At 41.1% G+C, this 23,439-nt stretch overlaps 1 protein-coding gene across 2 annotated transcripts in view; it reads right to left on the bottom strand.

The window, feature by feature from the left end:
- DCK (deoxycytidine kinase) overlaps positions 1-21,839 on the bottom strand; it is a 37,262-nt gene extending 15,423 nt beyond the window's left edge. The window contains exons 1-2 of one of the 2 annotated variants that reach the window (XM_004038789.5): positions 21,407-21,839; positions 17,149-17,264 (exon numbers count right to left, since the gene is read on the bottom strand). In XM_004038789.5, coding sequence (XP_004038837.1) covers positions 17,149-17,264; positions 21,407-21,497 — 207 coding nt within the window. In that variant the 5' untranslated portion in view covers positions 21,498-21,839. The remainder of the gene's footprint in view (positions 1-17,148; positions 17,265-21,406) is intronic. The other variant, XM_055384484.2, reaches the window with a different exon arrangement.
- Between the last annotated feature and the right edge of the window lie 1,600 nt (positions 21,840-23,439).

The following is a 23,439-nucleotide window of genomic DNA, read 5'->3' as shown; positions in this document are numbered from 1 at the left end:
TTCGGCTGTGAATCCATCTGGTCCTGGACTTTTTTTGGATGGCAGGCTCTTAATTATTGCCTCAATTCCAGAGCCTGTTATGGGTTTATTCAGGGATTCAACTTCTTCCTGGTTTAGTCTTGGGAGAGTGTATGTGTCCAGGAATTTATCCACTTCTTCTAGATTTTCTAGTTTATTTGCTTGGAAGTATTTATAGTATTCTCTGATGGTAGTTTGTATTTCTGTGGGATCAGTGTGATATTCCCTTTGTCATTTTTTATTGAGTCTATTTGATTCTTCTCTCTTTTCTTCTTTATTAGTCTTGCTAGCAGTCTATCAATTTTGTTGATCTTTTCAAAAAACCAGCTCCTGGATTCATTGATTTTTTGAAGGGTTTTTTGAGTCTCTATCTCCTTCAGTTCTGCTCTGATCTTAGTTATTTCTTGCCTTCTGCTAGCTTTGGAATGTGTTTACTCTTGCTTCTCTAGTTCTTTTAATTGTGATGTTAGGGTGTCAATTTTAGATATTTCCTTCTTTATCTTGTGGGCATTTAGTGCTATAAATTTCCCTCTACAAACTGCTTTGAATGTGTCCCAGAGATTCTGGTATGTTGTGTCTTTGTTCTCATTGGTTTCAAAGAACATCTTTATTTCTGCCTTCACTTCGTTATGTACCCAGTAGTCATTCAGGAACAGGTTGTTCAGTTTCCATGTAGTTGAGCGGTTTTGAGTGAGTTTCTTAATCCTGAGTTCTAGTTTGATTGCACTGTGGTCTGAGAGACAGTTTTTTATAATTTCTGTTCTTTTACATTTGCTGAAGAGTGCTTTACTTCCAACTATGTGGTCAATTTTGGAATAAGTGCGATGTGGTGCTGAGAAGAATGTATATTCTGTTGATTTGGGGTGGAGAGTTCTGTAGATGTCTTTTAGGTCCGCTTGGTGCAGAGCTGAGCTCAATTCCTGGATATCCTTGTTAACTTTCTGTCTCGTTCATCTGTCTAATGTTGACAGTGGGGTGTTAAAGTCTCCCATTATTATTGTGTGGGAGTCTAAGTCTCTTTGTAGGTCTCTAAGGACTTGCTTTATGAATCTGGGTGCTCCTGTATTGGGTGCATATATATTTAGGATAGTTAGCTCTTCTTGTTGTATTGATCCCTTTACCATTATGTAATGGCCTTCTTTGTCTCTTTTGATCTTTGTTGGTTTAAAGACTGTTTTATCAGAGACTAGGATTACAACACCTGCCTTTTTTTTTGTTTTCCATTTGCTTGGTAGATCTTCATCCATCCCTTTATTTTGAGCCTATGTATGTCTCTGCACGTGAGATGGGTCTCCTGAATACAGCACACTGATGGGTCTTGAGTCTTTATCCAATTATCCAATTTTCCAGTCTGTGTCTTTCAATTGGAGTATTCAGCCCATTTACATTTAAGGTTAATATTGTTATGTGTCAATTTGATCCTGTCATTATGATGTTAGCTGGTTATTTTGCTCATTAGTTGATGCAGTTTCCTCCTAGCCTCGATGGTCTTTACAATTTGGCATGTTTTTGCAGTGGCTGGTACCGCTTGTTCCTTTCTATGTTTAGTGCTTCCTTCCGGAGCTCTTGTAGGGCAGGCCTGGTGGTGATAAAATCTCTCAGCATTTGCTTGTCTGTAAAGGATTTTATTTTATTTTATTTCTCCTTCACTTATGAAGCTTAGTTTGGCTGGATATGAAATTCTGGGTTGAAAATTCTTTTCTTTAAGAATGTTGAATATTGGCCCCCACTCTCTCCTGGCTTGTAGAGTTTCTGCTGCGAGATCCACTGTTAGTCTGATGGGCTTCCCTTTGTGGGTAACCCGACCTTTCTCTCTGGCTGCCATTAACATTTTTTCCTTCATTTCAACTTTGGTGAATCTGACAATTATGTGTCTTGGAGTTGCTCTTCTCGAGGAGTATCTTTGTGGTGTTCTCTGTATTTCCTGAATTTGAATGTTGGCCTGCCCTCCTAGGTTGGGGAAGTTCTCCTGGATAATATCCTGAAGTGTGTTTTCCAACTTGGCTCCATTCTCCCCATCACTTTCAGGTACACCAATCAGACGCAGATTTGGTCTTTTCACATAGTCCCATATTTCTTGGAGGTTTTGTTCATTTCTTTTTACTCTTTTTTCTCTAAACTTCTCTTCTCACTTCATTTCATTCATTTGATCTTCAATCACTGATACCCTTTCTTCTAGTTGATCGAATCGGCTACTGAAGCTTGTGCATTCGTCATGTAGTTCTCGTGCCATGGTTTTCAGCTCCATCAGGTCACTTAAGGACTTCTCTACACTGGTTATTCTAGTTAGCTATTTGTCTTTTTTCAAGGTTTTTAGCTTCTTTGCAATGGGTTCGAACTTCCTCCTTTAGCTTGGAGAAGTTTGATTATCTGAAGCCTTCTTCTCTCAACTCGTCAAAGTCATTCTCCGTCCAGCTTTGTTCCGTTGCTGGCGAGGAGCTGTGTTCCTTTGAAGGTGAGAGGCGCTCTGATTTTTAGAATTTTCAGCTTTTCTGCTCTGTTTTTCCCTATCTTTGTGGTTTTATCTACCTTTGGTCTTTGATGATGGTGACGTACAGATGGGGTTTTGGTGTGGATGTCCTTTCTGTTTGTTAGTTTTCCTTCTAACAGCCAGGACCCTCAGCTGCAGGTCTGTTGGAATTTGCTGGAGGTCCACTCCAGACCCTGTTTGCCTGCGTATCAGCAGCAGAGGCTGCAGAACAGCAAATACTGCTGAACAGCAATTGTTGTTGCCTGATTGTTCCTCTGGAAGCTTCGTCTCAGAGGGGTACCCAGCCATATGAGGTGTCAGTCTCCCCCTACTGGGGGGTGCCTCTCAGTTAGGCTATTCGGGGGTCAGGGACCCACTTGCAGAGGCAGTCTGTCCATTCTCAGATCTCAAACTCCGTGGTGAGAGAACCACTACTCTCTTCAAAGCTGTCAGACAGGGACATTTAAGCCTGCAGAGGTTTCTACTGCCTTTTGTTCAGCTATGCCCTGCCCCCAGAGGTGGAGTCTACAGAGGCGGGCAGGCCTCCTTGAGCAGCGGTGGGCTCCACCCAGTTCCAGCTTCCAGCCCACTTTGTTTACCTACCCAAGCCTCAGCAATGGTGGGTGCCCCTCCCCCAGCCTCACTGCCGCCTTGCAGTTGGATCTCAGACTCCTGACATATAAATATTGTGGGGGGTGGGGAAGAAACAAAATACAAAACTGTATACTGTTCTTTCAAGTAAGATCTATGGTTATCTCTGGATAATAAGGTTATAGGTAAGTTTTAGTCCCCTCTTTTGATAATTTCTAATATTTCCTTAACTTCAAACAGTAAACAGGTATCACTTTATAATATTTTTTAAATTACTTATCACCTCCACCAAAATTTAATATATTACATTATTATTTCAACTATGTAAAAGATACATACAGAGTGGTAGGATTATGAATAATATTTATTCTGTTCTCTATAATATATGTCCATTTTCACTTTATGAAAGAATACTTCATTGTTTTATAGGAAGTACAGATTATTGTCAAGGTAAGTGAAAAATAGAAATATCAAGGTCAGCTATAAAATCATTTATCTTTTAATTCTAGGTCTAATCTTTGTAAACATTGCAAAAGAGTTGAATTAAGTTCAACTGTAAAAGATCAGAGTCTACCAAACAAGATAATTATAAAATAGCCAACAGGCCAGGCATGGTGACTCATATGCCTAATTCTAGCACTTTGGGAGGCCGAGGCAGGCGGACTGCTTGATCCCAGGAGTTTGAGACAAATCTAGACAACATTGGCAAAATCCCATCGCTATAAAAAATAGAAAAATTAGCCGGGCATGTTGGCGTGGGCCTGTAGTCCCAGCTACTGAGGAGGCTGAGGTGGGAGGATCACTTGAGCCCCAGGAGGCGGAGGCTGCAGTGGGCTGAGGTTCACCATTGCACTCCAGCCTGGGCAATAAAGCAAGACTCAAAAAAATACAAGCCAACAAAAGTTATCACATCAATTCAAAAGGTACAAGTGGAAGTGCTTTATCAAGCATTCTTAACTAATTTTCAAGAATGACTTACTAATGGACAGAGCAAGACTCCGTCTCAAAAAAAAAAAAAAAAAAAAAAAAGAGACCTCACACCTGTAATCCCAGCCCTTTGGGAGGCTGAGATGGGTGGATCACTTGAGGTCAGGAGTTCAAGACCAGCCTGGCCAACATGGTGAAACCCCATCTCTACTAAAATTACAAAAATTAGCCGGGCGTGATGGCACATGCCTGTAATCCCAGCTCCAGCTACTTGGAAGGCTAAGGCAGGAAAATCGCTTGAACCCGGGAGGCAGAGGTTGCAGTGAGCCAACATCACACCACTGCACTTCAGCCTGAGCGACAGAACGAGACTCCGTCTCAAAAAAAAAAAAAGAATGACTTATTAAAAGTAAAAAATATGCTGTTCTGTCATAAATAAGTATGGTTTACACCTTCTTTATCACAATTACTAGTTTTTCAGTGGCTTATTAGTCGTAAGAAGTATTGGATAAAAGTAAAATAGTACTGGTAATGCGTATGTTAATTAGCTTGGTTTAACCATTCCACAATGTAGACATATTTTAAAACATCATGTTGCATACCATAAATATAATTTTTATATTATATATATAATTTATATTATGTATATAATTTTTATATTATATAACTTATGTATATAATTTTATATTACATGTGATTTTTATATAAATATAATTTAAAATTAAATATAATTTTTATCTGTAAATTAAAAATAAAAATATCTTAATTTTTTAATTAAAAGTAAAATAGTACTTCACAATAATAGTGATCCTCCAAAAGAATTCAGCTCAATGAAAAAACAAGACAGAGACAGCTTCCTAACAGACTGCATATCTCAAAAATAAGCTAAAAGGAAACAATTAAATCAAAACTTTGGGCCTAAATAATAACATAAATCACCACATAAAGTACATTATTACTATTTTTAAAAACATTCCATACCAAGATTGCTAATAATCTGAGTGGTATGTTTTAAAGATCATTCTCACCAAGAGAGATTTGGAGAAGGGAGAGAACATAATCTTCTTTGGTGCTTTGCCTCTTACTATTTTGCCAAAATTAGGGGTACCTTATCAATAGTATAGCAACATTTCAGCCACTAGGTGGCAGGTTAAAAAAAAAAAAAAAAGCTAAAACAGCAAAAGCTAAGCATATGGGTGCACAGTAAGTTGCTAAACGAAGAGATCAGAGGTATCAAAGGCCCAATTCTTCCAAATCTACAAATGCCAAGAAGTGTGATGAAACAAGAACATCAAAGTAAGACTGACCTTGCCAAGGTTAGGTCTGAAAACAGTCACTTCTCATCACTAACAGCATTCTAAGAAAAATTGACATTTGAATAGTGGGTGATTCATACTATAACCTCAAGGAATAGATCAAGGATGAGTCTGGGGAAGAAGGACTACTGGATGAAGAAATAAAATCTCACTTCTTGAGTTTAGTGGAAGAAAATATCCAAAGGTACAGGGAAGCCACCCACCCAACCATCCTCATATTCCACAACTATATCTCAAAAATACTACCCCCTCTGTACAGAAGTACAGAGAATTAACAACGGAGCAGTCCCCAATACACACAAAAAAGCTGAAGCTACCTTCCAAGAACGTGCACCAAACTCTAACAAAGGTAATCAAATTGTAACATCATGAAGACATGACCAGATTACAATAAACTGCCTGATAAAAGAATATGTTAATAATAATAGGATCACCTGCATGCTAGTTATAAAGAATGGCCAGTTTGGCATTCTGAATCAAGTATATGGAAAGAAAATGTCCCATCCCATAAACATGGATATCAGATTCAGAAAGCCATTAAGTCTTAAAATGAAGACAAATGTATTAATGTATCACAGTCTGATGACACAGTCTGATTAACATGATTTAACTAATCCCTCTGGGCTCTGATTCCAAGCTCAACAGACAACCTTATTATAAATTGTCTTGTCTTATATACGAAAGCAATGTTTTTTAACTTCTCTGCAACCTAACTAAAGAGTTCAGTATACTCCCAACAGTTAACAGTGATTCACTAGGGTGATGACTTTTAACTATGAGGCATCCCACATATTTGAACCTCCAAGGGATTGTTATTTTAAAAAGCACCCGAATCCTTGAGATTCTTTCTTGTGTGTACAAATTATGGAATACATGAGAAATTTTGTACATGTATATAATATGCAGTAATCGAATCGGGGTATTCAGGGTGTCCATCACCTGAGTACAATGTATTTTTCCATTCTACTCTGCTATAAAACACTGAATTATTTCTTCAAGCTTCCTGTATATCTGTACACTTTAACTCACTCCTTTTCTTCCCCTCCTCTTACCCTTCCCAGTTATTGTTATCTATTTTTCCACACTCTATCTCCATGTGTTCAAACTGTTTAGCTCTCAGACATTCTTACGACTTCCTTCCACTGGTTGAGAATTACGAACCAAATAAAGAATAAACTGATCTAAATTCAATTACCTTAATGATTACATTTCTTTCTGCAAATTAAAATTTTTGGCATTTTGGTTTTATATGTCAGTTTCTGTGCCCTTGGTTAATGTGAGGCATGCTGAGAGTCAAATGACAAATATGTCAACGGACCTTAAATGGAGGTCACCTAGTCCAATACCCTGTTTAAGAATACCCTCTATTTTCCAACATTGGTTTAATCTGGTTAGTTTCTATCTAATACCTGAGGATAACTGCACTGACAGCTGACCCCAGAAATAAAAGGAAAAAGAGTTGCTTTTAGAACTCAAGTCTCTCCTTTCAAAAGCTAAGCAAACTTGAGTAGGTACTTCAGCGAAAAGCTACATTAAAAATGCAGTGAGAGAAGACAGATGGCTCAGAGGAAAATGGGCAAAAGGACCCAAGTGGGCACTTCGCAAAAATCAAAATGACTAATAAACATATGAAAAGGAACACAGCCTCATTAGCCAGCGGGGAAATACAAATTAAACAAAAAAATAGTAAACACTCAGCAGAATGACAAAAATGAGAAAGCCAGACACTACTAAATGCTGGCAAAGACATAGATTAATGAGAGCTTGATTACACTGGGGGGAGAGAAAATTGGAAAGCCAGTTTGGAAAACAGGCATCATAAGCATTCCCAGTAATTTTACTTCTTATTCCTACAGAAACTTTTGCATGTATGCAGATGAATTTATGTTCACAGCAATGCTGTTTGCATAAGCAACTAAATTGGAAATCACTCAAAAATCAATTAAAGGTATAAAATGGACAAACAGTGATAGATGAATAAAATTAAATACTATAGGCCCCACATAGTGGCTCAAGCCTGTAATCCCAACACTCTGGGAGGCTGAGATGGGCAGATCGCTTGAGCCCAGGAGTTTGAAACCAGCCTGGGTAACATGGCAAAACCCCGTCTCTATAAAAAATACAAAAATTAGCCAAGCCTGGTGGCACACAGGCGTGGTGGCCTATGGTCCTAGATACTCAGGAGGCTGAGGAGAGAGGATCACCTGAGCCAAGGGAGGTTGAGGCTGCAGTGAACCATGGCTGCGCCACCGCACTTTACCTGGGCAACAGAGTGAAATCCTGTCTCAAAAAAAAGAATATTTTTAAAAAACAAAATTCAATACTATATAGCTGAAAATAAGCTACAGCTGCATATAATATGGACAAATTTCATAAATGTATTAAGTAAAAGAAGCGAGAGGAAAAAAGGCAAACAATGTAATTCCACTTATATAACATTCAAAAATAGACAAAACTAAATTATACTTAGAGGTATGTTCATGTATGCTCAAACAATTTTTAGGAAGCAGGAAAATTATTATCACAAAAGAATGGGAGTAATTACCCCTAGCGTAGTAGTAACGTAGGAAAGAAGATATAGTGATTGGAGAAGGCGAACAGGGATTTCTGGAATGATGATGTCGTATTTCTTGACCTGGATAATGGTTATAAAGATGTCAACTTTAAAACTGTTCTTCAAACTGTACATTAGCTTTCACCTACTTTTCTACAGATATATCATATGTCAAAAATGTTTCTAAAAAGAATCAAATAAACAAATTTACCCACTTTAAAATTCTACTGTAGACTAACCTTGCCTTTCCCCAAAAATCAGATATAAAACATCAATTTCTTAAGATAATGAGGTCTATATGGGAAGAAAGCCCCTTTAAGATTTAGTCCTGGATATCCTAAGGATTGGGGTGTACTGAATTAGGCCCTAGGTCTAAAGTTAGCTATGCCTGGCAAATAGAAGGTGTATGAAAAAGTATTTTTGGTTATTCAAAACCATATATTCTCAAAGTCCATGGAATATCTTGCTAGTGATTCCTCTTTGCATATGTGATTTACATTTTAAATATTCAATTATTATTCCCAGAATTCCTTATACCAACAGCTAAATTTTTTTAGATACTTTTTTTTCAATTTTCTGTCCTCCTCAGATCAAAATAAGCTGCTAGCACACATTTCCATTTTTAAGGTTTCTGCCTTACTGCTTTCAATTTCTTTTTTTCTTTTAGACAGGGTCTTGCTGTCACTCAGGCTAGAGTACAGTGGCATGAGCATGGCTCACTACAGTCTCAATTTCTTGGGCTCAAGCAGTCCTCCAACCTCAGCCTTCCAAGTAGCTGTAACCCCAAGTGCAGGCTACCACACCTAGCTAATTTTTAAATTTTTTGTAGAGACGGGGTCACCCTATGTTGCCCAGGCTGGTGTCGAACTCCTGGGCTCAAGCGATCCTCTGGCCTCAGCCTCCTGAAGTGCTGGGATTGGCTGCTCTGCCTATGGAGTAGCCATTCTTTATTGCTTTACTTTCCTAATAAACTTGCTGTCACTTAAAAAAAAAAAAAAAGTTCCAGGATTACATGCATAAACCACCACACCTGGCCTTGCTTTCAATTTCAATTCTCATTTCTCCAGAAACGAAAATCTTAGCAACGTCTCTCTCACACATACAACCATACATTTTGGTATTTAAAAAAATGACACTGAACTCTGTCATTCTCTTTCTTCCTCATTTGCAGTGCAGAACGGTAAAATGCTGCAAAATTAAAACTTGTGCCCAGAGTGAAAGTCTGGCAAGAATGAAAGTAAAAAGAAATGAGAGTAAATGACAAAAGGCTTGAAAGGTAAAACTCAGTTACTGAATAGTAGTTTTTTCTTTTTCTTATTTGCTTTTTTTTTTTGGTGTTTTTGTTTTTTCTGGTTTTTTTTTTTTGAGATGGAGTGCAATGGCGCGATCTCGGCTCACTGCAACCTCCACCTCCTGGGTTCAAGCAATTCTCCCGCCTCAGCCTCCTGAGTAGCTGGGATTACAAGCGCCCACCACCACGCCCAGCTAATTTTCGTATGTTTAGTAGAGACAGGGTTTCACCATGTTGGCCAGGCTGGTCTCGAACTCCTGACGTCAGGCGATCCACCTGCCTCGGCCTCCCAAAGGGCTGGGATTACAGGTGTGAGCCACCGCACTCGGCCTTATTTGCTTGTTTTTAAACAAAATGTGAAAAGACACTGAAGGGTTGGGCATAGTGGCTCAGGCCTGTAATCCAAATATTTTGGGAGGCTGAGGCGGGCGGATCACCTGAGGTCAGGAGTTTGAGCCCAGCCTGACCAACATGGAGAAACCCCATCTCTAGTAAAAAAAATTAGCCAGGCATGGTGGCCCATGCTTGTAATCCCAGCTACTTGGGAGGCTGAGGCAGGAGAATCACTTGAACCCGGGAGGCGGAGGTTGTGGTGAGCCAAGATCGAGCCATTGCACTCCAGCCTGGGCAACAAAAGCGAAACTCCATCTCAAAAAAAAAAAAAAAAAAATTAGAAAAGACACTGAAGGAATTTAACTTGCTGTTAGATTTTTTAAAACTTTTATTATTTAACTTTTTAAAAACTTTTAGATTCCCAGGCAAGATGGCCAAATAGGAACAGCTCTGGTCTGCAGCTCCCAGTGAGACCAATGCAGAAGACGGGTGATTTCTGCATTTCCGACTGAAGTACCCAATCCATCTCATTGGGACTGGTTATACGGTGGGTGCAGCCCACAGAGGCCAAGCTGAAGCAGGGTGGGGCATCGCCTCACCTGGAAAGTGCAAGGGGTGGGGGAACTCCCTCCCCTAGCCAAGGGAAGCCTTGAGGGATGGTGCTATCCAGCCCAGATACTAGGCTTTTTCCCACAGTCTTCACAACCCGCAGACCAGATTCCCTCGGGTGCCTACACCACAAGGGCCCTAGGGCCCTGGGTTTCAAGCACAAAATTGGACAGCCATTTGGGCAGACACGGAGTTAGCTGCAGGAGTTTTTTTTCATACCCCAGTGGTGCCTGGAATGCCAGCGAGACAGAACCGTTCACTCCCCTAGAAAGGGGGCTGAAGCCAGGGAGCCAAGGGGGCTGAAGCCAGGGAGCCAAGTGGTCTTGCTCAGCAGATCCCACCCCGACGGAGCCCAGCAAGCTAAGATCCACTGGCTTGAAATTCTCACTGCCAGCACAGCAGTCTGAAGTCAACCTGAGACACTGAAGCTTGGTGGGGGGAGGGGTGTCCGCCATTACTGAGACTTCAGTAGGCGGTTTTCCCCTCACAGTGTAAACAAAATCACCTGGAAGTTCAAGCTGGGCAGAGCCCACCACAGCTTGGCAAACCCCTGAAGCTAGACCGCCTCTCTAGATTCCTCCTCTCTGGGCAGGGCATCTCTGAAAGAAAGGCAGCAGCCCCAGTCAGGGACTTACAGATCAAACTCCCATCTCCCTGGGACAGAGCATCTGGGGGAAGGCGTGGCTGTGAGTGCAGCCTCAGCAGACTTAAACAATCCTGCCTGCTGGCTCTGAAGAGAGCAGTGGAACTCCCAGCACAGCGCTCAAGCTCTGCTAAAGGACAGGCAGCATCCTCAAGTGGGTCCATGACCCCCATGCCTCCTGACTAGGACACAGCTCCCAGCAGGGGTCGGCAGACACCTCATACAAGAGAGCTCTGGCTAGCCTCTTGCAGGTGCCCCTCTGGGACAAAGCTTCCTGAGGAAGGAGCAGGCAGCAATCTTTGCTGTTCTGCAGCCTCCGCTGGTGATACCCAGGCAAACAGGATCTGGAGTGGACCTCCAGCAAACTCCAGCAGACTTGCAGCAGAGGGGCCTGACTGTTAGAAGGAAACTAACAAACAAAAAGCAATAGCATCAACATCAACAAAAAGGACAGCCATGCAAAAACCCCATCTGAAATTCACCAACATCAAAGACCAAAGGTAGATAAATCCACAAAGATGAAGAAAAGCCAGTGCAAAAAAGCTAAAAATTCCAAAAACCAGAATGTCTTTTCTCCTCCAAAGGACCACAACTCCTCGCCAGCAAGAGAACAAAGCTGGATGGAGAATAAGTGTGACGAATTGACAGAAGTAGGCCTCAGAAGGTGGGTTAATAACAAACTCCACTGAGCTAAAGCAGCATGTTCTAACCCAATGCAAGGAACTAAGAACCTTGATAAATGGTTACAGGAACTGCTAACTAGAATAACCAGTTTACAGAAGAACATAAATGACCTGATGGAGCTGAAAAACACAGCATGAGAACTTGGTGAAGCATACACAAGTATCAATAGCCGAATCGATTAAGTGGAAGAAAGGATATCAGAGATTGAAGAAAAACTTAATAAAAATAAAGCGTGAAGTCAAGATTAGAGAAAACAGAATGAAAAGGAACAAACAAAGCCTCCCAAGAAATATGGGACTATGTGAAAAGACCAAACCTACGTTTGACTGGTGTACCTGAAACTGACAAATGGAACCAAGTTGGAAAACACACTTCAGGATTATTATCCAGGAGAACTTCCCCAACCTAGCAAGACAGGCCAACATTCAAATCCAGGAAATACAGAAAACATCACAAAGATGCCCTTGAGAAGAGCAACGCCAAGACACATAATCGTCAGATTCACCAAGGTTAAAATGAGGGAAAAAATGTTAAGGGCAGCCAGAGAGAAAGGTCGGGTTACCCACAAAGGGAAGCCCATCAGACTAACAGCAGATCTCTCGGCAGAAACCCTACAAGCCAGAAGAGAGTGGGGACTAACATTCAACATTCTTAAAGAAAAGAATTTTCAACCCAGAATTTCATAACCAGTCAAACTAAGCTTCGTAAGTGAAGGAGAAATAAAATCCTTTACAGACAGGCAAATGTAGAGGGATTTTATCACCACAAGGTCTGCCTTACAAGAGCTCCTGAAGGAAGCATTAAATATGGAAAGGAAAAACCGGTACCAGCCACTGCAAAAACATACCAAAATATAAAGACCATCGACACTATGAAGAAACTGCATCAACTAACAGGCAAAATAACCAGCTAGCATCATAATAACAGGATCAAATTCGCACATAACAATATTAACCTTAAATGTAAACGGGCTAAATGCCCCAGTTGAAAGACACAGAGTGGCAAATTAGACAGAGTTAAGACCCATCAGTGTGCGGTATTCAGGAGTCGCATCTCACATGCAAAGACACACAAAGGCTCAAAATAAAGGGATGGAGGAAGATTTACCAAGCAAATGGAAAGCAAAAAAAAGGCAGGGGTTGCAATCCTAGTCTCAGATAAAACAGACTTTAAATCAATAAGCATGAAAAAAAGACAAAGGGCATTATATAATGGTAAAGGGTTCAATGCAACAAGAAGAGCTAACTATCCTAAATAGATATGCACCCAATACAGGAGCACCCAGATTCAAAATGCAAGTTCTTAGAAACCCACAAAGAGACCTAGACTCCCACATAATAACAGTGGGAGACTTTAACACCCCACTGTCAATATTAGATCAACAAGACAGAAAATTAACAAGGATATTCAGGACTTGAACTCAGCTCTGGACCAAGCGGACCTAAAAGACATCTACAGAACTCTCCACCCCAAATCAACAGAATATACATTATTCTCAGTACCACAATGCACTTACTCTAAAATTGACCACATAATTGGAAGTAAAACATTCCTCAGCAAATGCAAAAGAATGGAAATCATAACAGTCTGTCAGACCACAGTGCAATCAAATTAGAACTCAGGATGAAGAAACTCACTCAAAACTGCACAACTACATGGAAACTGAACAACTCCTGAATGACTACCGGGTAAATAACCAAATTAGGGCAGAAATAAATAAGTTATTTGCAACCAATGAGAACAAAGACATAACGTACCGCAATCTCTGGGACACAGCTAAAGTAGTGTTTAGAGGGAAATTTATAGCACTAAGTGCCCACATGAGAAAGCAGGAAAGATCTAAAATCGACACCCTAACATCACAATTAAAAGAACTAGAGAAGCAAGAGCAAACAAATTCAAAAGCTAGCAGAACACAAGAAATAACTAAGATCAGAGCAGAACTGAAGGAGATAGAGACACGAAAAACTCTTCAAAAAATCAATGAATCCAGAAGCTGGTTCTTCGAAAAGATTAACAAAATAGATAGACCACTAGCCAGAATAATAAAGAAGAAAAGCGGGAAGAATCAAATAGACACAATAAAGGATCACCACTGATCCCACAGAAATACAAACTACCATCAGAGAACACTATAAACACCTCCACGCAAATAAACTAGAAAATCTAGAAGAAATGGATAAACTCCTAGACACATACGCCCTCCCAAGATTAAACCAGGAAGAACTCTGGTTTAATGAACAGACCAATAAAAAGTTCTGAAATTGAGGCAGTAATATCCTACCAACCAAAAAAAAGCCCAGGACCAGTTGGATTCACAGCTGAATTCTACCACAGGTAGAAAGAGGAACTGGTACTATTCCTTCTGAAACTTCCAAACAACAGAAAAAGAGGGACTCCTCCCTAACTCATTTTTTGAGGCCAGCATCATCCTAATACAAAAACCTGGCAGAGACACAACAAAAAAAAGAAAATGTCAGGCCAATATCCCTGATGAACATCGATGCAAAAATCCTCAATAAAATACTGGCAAGCCGAATCCAGTAGCACATTAAAAAGCTTATCCACCACGATCAAGTCGGCTTCATCCCTGGGATGCAGGGCTGGTTCAACATACTCAAATCAATAAAACGTAATCTATCACATAAACAGAACCAATGACAAAAACCGCACGATTATCTCAATAGATGCAGAAAAGGCCTTCGATAAAATTCAACATCCCTTCATGCTAAAAACTCTCAATAAACTAGGTATTGACGAAATGTATCTCAAAATAAGAGCTATTTATGACAAACCCATAGCCGATACCATTCCCTTTGAAAATCGGCACAGGATAAGGATGCCCTCTCTCTCCTCTCCTATTCAACATAGTATTGGAAAGTCTGGCCAGGGCAATCAGGCAAGAGAAAGAAATAAAGGGGATTCAGATAGGAAGAGGGGAAGTCAAATTATCTCTGTTTGCAGATGATGACTGTATATTTAGAAAACCCCATCGTCTCAGCCCATAATCCCTTATGGTGACAAGCAACTTCAGTAAAGTCTCAGGATACAAAATCAATGGGCAAAAATCACAAGCATTCCTATACACCATTAACAGACAGAGAACCAAATCATGAGTGAACTCCCATTCACAATTGCTACAAAGAGAATAAAATACCTAGGAATACAACTTACAACGGCTGTGAAGGACCTCTTCAAGGAGAACTACAAACCACTGCTCAAGGAAAGAAGAGAGGACACAAACAAATGGTAAAACATTCCATGCTCGTAGATAGGAAAAATCAATATTGTGAAAATGGCCATACTGTCCAAAGTAATTTACAGATTCAATGCTATTCCCATCAAGCTACCATTGACTTTCTTCACAGAATTAGAAAAAACTACCTTAAATTTCATATGGAACCAAAAAAGAGCCCGTATAGCCAAGACAATCCTAAGCAAAAAGAACAAGGCTTGAGGCCTCACGCTACCTGACTTCAAACTATACTACAAGGCTACAGTAACCAAAACGGCATGGTACTCTACCAAAACAGAGCTACAGACCAATGGAACAGAACAGAGCCCTCAGAAATAATACCACACATCTACAACCATCTGATCTTTGACAAACCTGACAAAAACAAGCAATGGGGAAAGGATTCCCTATTTAATAAATGGTGCTGGAAAACTGGCTAGCCATATGCAGAAAACTGAAACCGGACCCCTTCCTTACACCTTATACAAAAATTAATTCAAGATAGATTAAAGATTTAAACATAAGACCTAAAATCATAAAAACTCTGAAGAAAACATAGGCAATACCATTCAGGACATAGGCATGGGCAAAGACTTCATGACTAAAACACCAAAAGCAGTGTTAACAAAAGCCAAAACTGATAAATGGGATCTAATTAAACTAAGGAGCTTCTGCACAGTAAAAGAAACTATCATCCAAGTAAACAGGCAACCTACAAAATGGGAGAAAATTTTTGCAATCTACCCAATAGACAAAGGGCTAATATCCAGAATCTACAAGGAACTTAAACAAATTTACAAGAAAAAAAAACAACCCGATCAGAAAGTGGGCAAATGATATGAACAGACACTTTTCAAAAGAAGACATTTATGCAGCCAACAAACATACGAAAAAAAGCTCATCATCACTGGTCAAAACCACAATGAGATACCATCTCACACCAGTTAGAATGGTGATCATTAAAAAGTCAGGAAACAACAGATGCTGGAGAGGATGTGGAGAAATAGGAATGCTTTTACACCGTTAGTGAGAGTGTAAATTAGTTCAACCACTGTGGAAGATAGTGTGGCAATTCCTCAAGGATCTAGAACCAGAAATACCATTTGACCCAGCCATTCCATTACTGGGTATATACCCAAAGGATTATAAATTATTCTTCCATAAAGACACATGCACATGTATGTTTACTCCATCGCTATTCACATCAGCAAAGACTTGGAACCAACCCAAATGCCCATCGATGATAGACTGGATAAACAAAATGTGGCACATATACACCAAGGAATACTATGCAGCCATAATAAAAGAATGAGTTCATAACCTTTGCAGGGACATGGATGAAGCTGGAAACCATCAATCTCAGCAAGCTAACACAGGAACAGGAAACCAAACACCGCGTGTTCTAACTTGTAAGTGGGAGTTGAACAATGAGAACACACGGGCACGGGGAGGGGAACATCACACACCAGGGCCTGTCGGTGGGGTGGGAGGCAAGGGGAGGGTTAGCATTAGGAGAAATACCTAATGTAGATGGCGGGTGGACGGGTGCAGCAAACCACCATGGCATGTGTATATCTACATAACAAACCTGCACGTTCTGCATATGTATCCCAGAACTTAAAGGATAACAAAAAAAAAACGAAATTTTTATGAAAAAGAAAACTTTTATACTTTACTTAAAGTGCATAAATCTTGAATGCATAGCTTGATAAATTTTACTTTCCTTTGTTTTTTTGTTGAGACAGTGTCTCATTCTGTCACCCAGGCTGGAGCACAGTGGTGCCATCTCAGCTCACTGCAACCTCCGCTTCCTGGGTTCAAGAAATTCTCCTACCTTGGCTTTACAAGTAGGTGGAATTCAGGTGCCCACCACCACGTTCAGCTAAGTTTTGTATTTTTAGTAGAGATGGCATTTCACCATGTTAACCAGGCTGGTCTTGAACTCCTCACCTCAAGTGATCCGCCCGCCTCAGCCTCCCGAAGTGCTGGGATTACAAGCGTGAGCCACCAACCCCGGCCTCAATGCATGTTTATACATATACTCACCCCTCAGTAACCTCAAGAATTGATTCCAGGTTCCACACAGATACCAACATCCACATATACTCAAGTCCTTTATGTAAAATGGTATAGTATCTGCATACATCCTCCCAAATAGTATAAATCATCTCTAGATTACTTATAATACTTAATACAATGTAAATGCTATATGAACAGTAATCCTGTATTATTTGTATTTTTTGTACTATTTCTTTCTGAATATTTTCTATTCATGATTGGTTGAATCCATATCAATCCGAAACCCATTGATATGGAGAGCCAACTGTATATATATCCATGTAACCACCACCTAGATGAAGATATATACCTAAAGCGAGATTTGAAAGTTTTATTGAAAAAGAAAAAGAAAAAGAGATTAAGTACTACTGCTCCTCTAAACCAAGAGGCTTTTATCTACTTAAATTTTATTTTCATACCTCAAATTCATCTTGAGTACTTTGAACATTGCACCATCTGGCAACAGGTTCAGGAACCACTTCCCAATCTTCACACAATTGTTTAAGGATATTCACAAATGTTGACTTCCCTGCAGCTGTTGTGAGGAAAGATAAAATTGAGGAAGAAAAGTTGTCAGGAAAAAAAGATGTCAAGTACTCATTAGCTTTTGCAAGATTTACAATAGCAAGCAACATAAAAAGCCCAAAACATTCAACTTTCTAAACTTTCTCTTCATATTTCTTTAAAAGAAAATGAAAAGGCTCCCTGCCCAATTTCATTAAGCACATTTGTTTTTTATTATGTTTAGTTTAACAATATATTATATTTAATAGTAGGGACAGTCTTGACCTAGAAGTAATACTCCTAATGGCCACCACACCCTTTATATCTGAAGTCACCAAATGTGGTTGTATTAGACATCTCTGGTTAGCATAATGTTCTCTCTCTTTCCCTGTGTGTGCGTGCACACACACACACAGATGAACATATAAATAACTTCAATATACTTAAAAGCAAAGCTTCCTCTTCCTTATAAATTAGATCCATGGGGAGTAGAAAGAACTTACCTTTGACTTGCAGAACTATATTTAAATCTAGGACATTAGACAGGGCAATAGAAAAGAAGAAAAACCTGGAAGAACTTTAAAGAATTACACACAGAGAAAAAACAGGAGCGAAGCAGTAAAGAAGGTGACACAGGGAGACAGTTTAGAAGAAAAACACAAAGTAAACTGTATCCAGAGGAGAGGAGAAAAACTTTTAACGATAAACTGGATAACAGTGAGATTTAATCATGGTAAAAACACTGGCCACCAAAATTTAGTATGGAGAGTGTAAGCTTAGGGACTGTACAGCATTTAGAAGAATGTTAAGTGGAAGTGGAAGTATATAGAAAGAACACCCCATATTCACTGAGCTAGATGGAAGAGGGAAAGGAGAACATGATGTTCACAAATAGCACCCAAGGAACAAATAAAAAAATTAGGCATCCACCAGAGTCTGAAAGCACTTAAGGCTACAGCATTCAACTTTCTTCTGACACTGCTTACAAGCAGAAAAATTCATATGGTCATACTTAAAAAGTCTAAGAGTAATAACAGTTACATTTAGTTCAAGCAGAGTAATAACAGCTAGAGTTCCCAATCAGACTAACACATCTAGTTCCTTAACTTATTGGGGGAAAATGGGAGCTAGAAAATAAGCTAATTAATAAATTAATTTTCTATGAAGGCAAAGGAGAACAAGAACCAAAGACACTGATGTTAATACTTTAAAAAGTCATGGAAACTAACAGAATTCCTAATGCCAAGTAGGCATTATAATGCTGAAAGTCATTCTGAACAGACTATTAAGATGAGAAGCAGGTAAGTCCTCCATCAATCTAACATAAGGGAACATTTGAGTAACACAGAACATAAGAAGATGGGTTATATAAATATAAAACTAAAACGACCAAGTAAAGTTCAAATTCTAGGAAAAATAGAGGAATTGCAAAATAGTTTACGCACAGCTTAACAATTTGTGCATTTACAGCTTATTTGGATCTGGCAAATAAGGTGAAGGGGACATGAACAAAAGTGCAAGACCAATAATGAACAGTAACTAACAAAGTCTCAGTGTCAGGGAGACGAAAAATGGCAAGGAACATGCTCCATCTAAACACCAATTGTTGTCATACAGAAATGCAGGCCCGGTGTTAACAGATCTTCAGATTTTTCAAAAGAAGCCAAGAATCTAATTGTTTATGGGAAATCTCAAAATGTTTTCGAGTTAGCAACAAATTTAATTTTTTTTTCTTTAGACACAGGGTCTCACTCTGTAGCCCAGGCTGTAGGGCAGTGGCACAACCACAGCTCACGGCAGCCTCAAACTATAGGTCTCAAGGGATCTCCACCTCAGCCTCCTGAGTAGCTAGGACTAAAGGTGCATGCTAACACAACTGGCTTTTTTTTTTTTTTGAGACTCTGTCACCCAGGCTGGGGTGCAGTGGTGCCATCTCGGCTCACTGCAACTTCTGCCTCCCACATTCAAGCGATCCTCCCACATCAGCATCAGCCGCCTGAGTAGCTGGAGCTACAGGCGTGATCCACTGTGCCTGGCCTAATTTTATTTTTATTTTTCTTAGAGACTAGTTCTCACTATGTTGCCATGCTAGTCTCAAACTGCTGGCCTCAAGCAATCCTCCTGCCTCAGCCTCCCAAAGCACTGGGATTACAAGCTTGAGCCACTGGCCACTAAAATTTTTTTTCAACCTGTACAGGCCAATATTGTGCAATTGCAGGCTATCAGTTTGCAACTCCTCTCAGTGTAGGGAAAGGCGAAATCAGTGAAGAATTTTAAGCAGGGGATAACACATGACATTTGCATACAAGAAGACCGCTGCAGAAGTAGTTAAGAGAAACTGGAGATGGGATGATATATTAGGAAATTATTTCAGCTGCTGAGAAGATTAAAGATGCTTTGAGGAAAGATTTCTAAATATGATGCTACCTAACTGGATTGGAGAGAGGGAAAGGGGATGAATGTATTGTGGTATTGATCCGAGGGGTTATTCATTCAACTTTACTGTTTTGTTTCTGTGTTTTTAACAGAGTCTTGCTCTGTCACCCAGGCTAGAGTGCAGTAGTGTGATCATGGCTCACTGTGGCCTTGATCTTTGGACTCAAGGAATCCTCCTGCCTCAGCCTCCTGAGTAGCTGGAGGCACACCAACACATGCAATTAATTTTTTAATTTTTTTGTGGAGATGAGTTCTCACTATGTTGCCCAGGCTGATCTGGAACTCCTGGACTCAAGCGATCCTCTTGCCTAAGCCTCCTCAAATCCTGGGATTACAAGTATGAGCCTCCATGCCCCGCCTCAAATTTACTTTTCAGATGGCTTTGTTCAGCCACTTTCTCCTGTCTTTATATATGGTCTTCTTTATTCAGTAAGCAGCTGTCAGAGATTCCATACTAGTAAACATGCACCCTCAAATAACTTACATTGCTAATTATATTATATGGTCTTTCTACTGGTGCTTTAATTCTGGAGCAATGAAATAAGAAGTCCTCTTTGAGAATGTATTTTTTCTATTCATTTGAATGCTTAAAGCATCTGCTTGCCTGGCCTTTTTCAAGAAGGTACAGTGCTTTGAATGTGGTAAGAATTTTAAAAAATTTGCTGTATGCATGAATGACCAGCACCCAACCTGGAGCTAAAAAATTTTTTTTTTTAATCTATCAAAACAGGAAGTTTCAGGGGTAGGTTTCCTGTGGTTGGAGATACAGAAGAATCGGACGTTGGTGTGTATCTTGCAAAGTGACAGGCATGGCCTAGTCTGCCCCCCATCTGAGTTAACAGAAACGTTAGTGGTCTTTGAATCATAATCCAATGTTTACTTGGATGTGGAGTAAGGGGTGAGGAACTCCATGCTATTAAGATCATTAAAGACCTCTTTGCTTGTACTCGAATGTTTCGAGTTTCGTTAATAATATAGCTAAAACAATGCTTCGTTAATAATACAGCTAAAAAACTGTAAACAACCCTGAGGTCCACAACTAGAAAATGGATAAACGATGGTACATCCATGCAATGGAATACTACTCAGCAATAAAAAGAAACAAACTACAGACACAAGTAACATGAATGAATTTCAAAAGCATTATGCTAAATGAAAGACGCCAGACACAAAAGGCGATATAGCCTATGATTCCATTTATATGGCATTCTGGAAAAGGCAACACTTGCAGGGATAGAAATCAAATCAGTGGGTGCCAGGGAATAGGAAGGGTGGAGGGGGCTGAATACAAAGGAGCAGGTAGGAACTTTCTGAGGTGATGAAAATGTTCTGTATCTCGATCATGGTGATAGTAAAAGGCATAATGTTTGTCAAACCTCATAGAAGAGTACACCTAAAAAGGGTGAATTTAATGTAAGTTACACCTCAAGAAATCTGATACCCTTCCCCCGCTTCCCTTTGCGAGTTCCCAACAAAGAGGGAGCAGAGGCTCAAAGCGCGCCTCACAGAGACCGCAGGCCTGGCGCCCAGTCTGACCCCGGGGACCGCAGTCACCCCGTGGAGCGGGAGGTAAGGGAAGGATGCTCTGGGTGGGAAAGGAAGCCGAGGCCGCGTCCACACCGCCAGGCTGGAGGGAAAGCCCTCACCGAGGAGCTGCAGAGAGATGCGGCGAAAGGAAGCTTCAGCCACTGCCGCGACACCCCAGCCTTGCGTCCCACATTTCCGGAGGCTCCTTACCGATGTTCCCTTCGATGGAGATCTTCTTGATGCGGGTCCCCTCAGAGCTGGCTGAGAGAGACGGGCAGCTTCTCTTGGGCGGGGTGGCCATTCCTTAGTCTTGTGGCGGCCCAGAGCTCGGCCGGCAGAGACGGCTGGGAGGCGGCCACAGGTGCGCGCACTGGAGCTCGCGGCGCCGCTAAGCCAGATCCTGACCTGCCGGGTCAGCTAGTGAGCTCACCGGCCCGCCGGCGGGTGTCGGGGTTTGACTTTGGCGCGCGGAGGCAGCTGAGGACACTGGCGGGCCTGCGGTGCGGCCCCGCCCTCCTCAAGCCGCGCTCCCTAGCTGCCCCTCGGCCCTCGCCCGCCTCCAGCGCGGGTTCCCGCGTGCGCGCTCCGCACGCCAGGTCACGTGGAGGCCGGGGCGGGGCCGCGCGTGTGGCGGAAGGCCTCTACCCCCAGCAGCCAGGCGCCCGCGCAGGGCGCGGGAAGAGGTTCCGGAGTCGGGTGGGGAGGAAGGGTGGACGCCAGAGGCCTGAGGGCGCTGGAGGGCAGAGGGCGTCACCTGCAGTGGGCCGTGCCAGGCTTTGGAAAACCCGCCTCTCTAGTGGGCCTGTTGGAGATGAACAGACGCGTCTGGACAGAACTGGATAGACTTAAAGCTTTGAACTCATCTGGGGAGAAGGCACTGTGTGGTAGGAAAATCAAATGGATTTACCCTGGCTTCTCAGCCTAGAGGAAGACTATCAGGCGAAGTGCCGTCCTTGGGAATCGCACTGCCCACTTAGAGAGCCAGGCTGTTTTCTTCTATGTGCTTTTCATTAATTAACGAAGTCTAGTGACAGAAATACCGTCATTAGCCCATTTACCTACCAGTGGGAAAACAGGCACTGAAAGGCTGCTTGTTCCAAGTGTCAAAGTTAGTAAGTGAAACTGGGATGGGAATTTAGGTAGTCAGGTGCCACCCCCAGGAAGCCTTTCCAGATCTCCCATACCACTTTCCATTTGATTTGGATGCACGACCATGCTGTATAGAAGTTAGCACGTTGGGTAGGTAGGTTTCTGTTCAGCTGTTAACTCAGCCTGCCCGACACCTAGCACATAGGTAACAAAATGTACTGTATGTTGAATTTTTGAATGCCTACTCATGTGCCATGTACTCTGCTAGAATACTCATCTAGATGGGACAAATGCAGTGTAGGATTTGTCCCAGCTAGATGAGTGCATTTTTAGTCAGGGTAAAGACCTAATGAGGCAAGAGAATAGGGAATTAGGGTAACCAAGGGTTAAGGCATAAGCAAAAGAACAGCAGGTGCAGCAAGTTCTAGGCAAGACTAGGCAGCATACAGGCCACACCTTCACTCCTGTGATTACAAGACAGAAGTTTCCACATCGCCTGATTGTCCTCTGCCATCTCCATTTCAGCCTCTGATTGGTCGCAGGCCAATCCTTCATAGGGTGCAACCAGTTGGACGACTGTAAAGGGCACCTAGGGATTTACCAAATTCTTTTAGCCTAGTAACCCTTAAGAACACTGCAATGGGGACTCTTGAAGCACTTGCATCGCTTCAATAAATTTGTGCTTTTGTTACTTCGTTCTTTTGTTGTTTTGTCTTTCGTTGCTTCTTTTGTTGCTTTGTTTCTACGTTTTGTTCAATTCTTTGTTCAACACGCCAAAAACCCAGACAACTCAGTCAAGACTTCCCATCCAGTAACACTAATAAACCGGATATTTCCCAGTCTGGAAGTTATCTGGTCCAAATTGTCTACAGAAACCAAAGGCCTTGCTATTCTTTTTTACATTGCAACTATCATCAGACCTGAAATGCATCTAAATGTGTAGCCAGAAGGGGGAAATGGTGACTCCATCCTCAGAAATAAAGAGAAATTAAAATGTGAATCCTTCGGGATCACATTTTCCAGGATTAAACAGCAAGAATCATTCTATGTAACTGCCCTATATTATTGTTATGCAATTATTTTGTATATATTACTTTTACTTATCCCCATAGTGATTAATAGCAAGATCCTAGGAATGGAAGAGGCCTGAATAG

This window comes from Gorilla gorilla, chromosome 3 (genome assembly GCF_029281585.2).
Source record: "Gorilla gorilla gorilla isolate KB3781 chromosome 3, NHGRI_mGorGor1-v2.1_pri, whole genome shotgun sequence".
NCBI lineage: Eukaryota > Metazoa > Chordata > Mammalia > Primates > Hominidae > Gorilla > Gorilla gorilla.
Note: the sequence above shows the minus strand (reverse complement) of the source record. Positions and strands in the feature narration are given on the sequence as shown.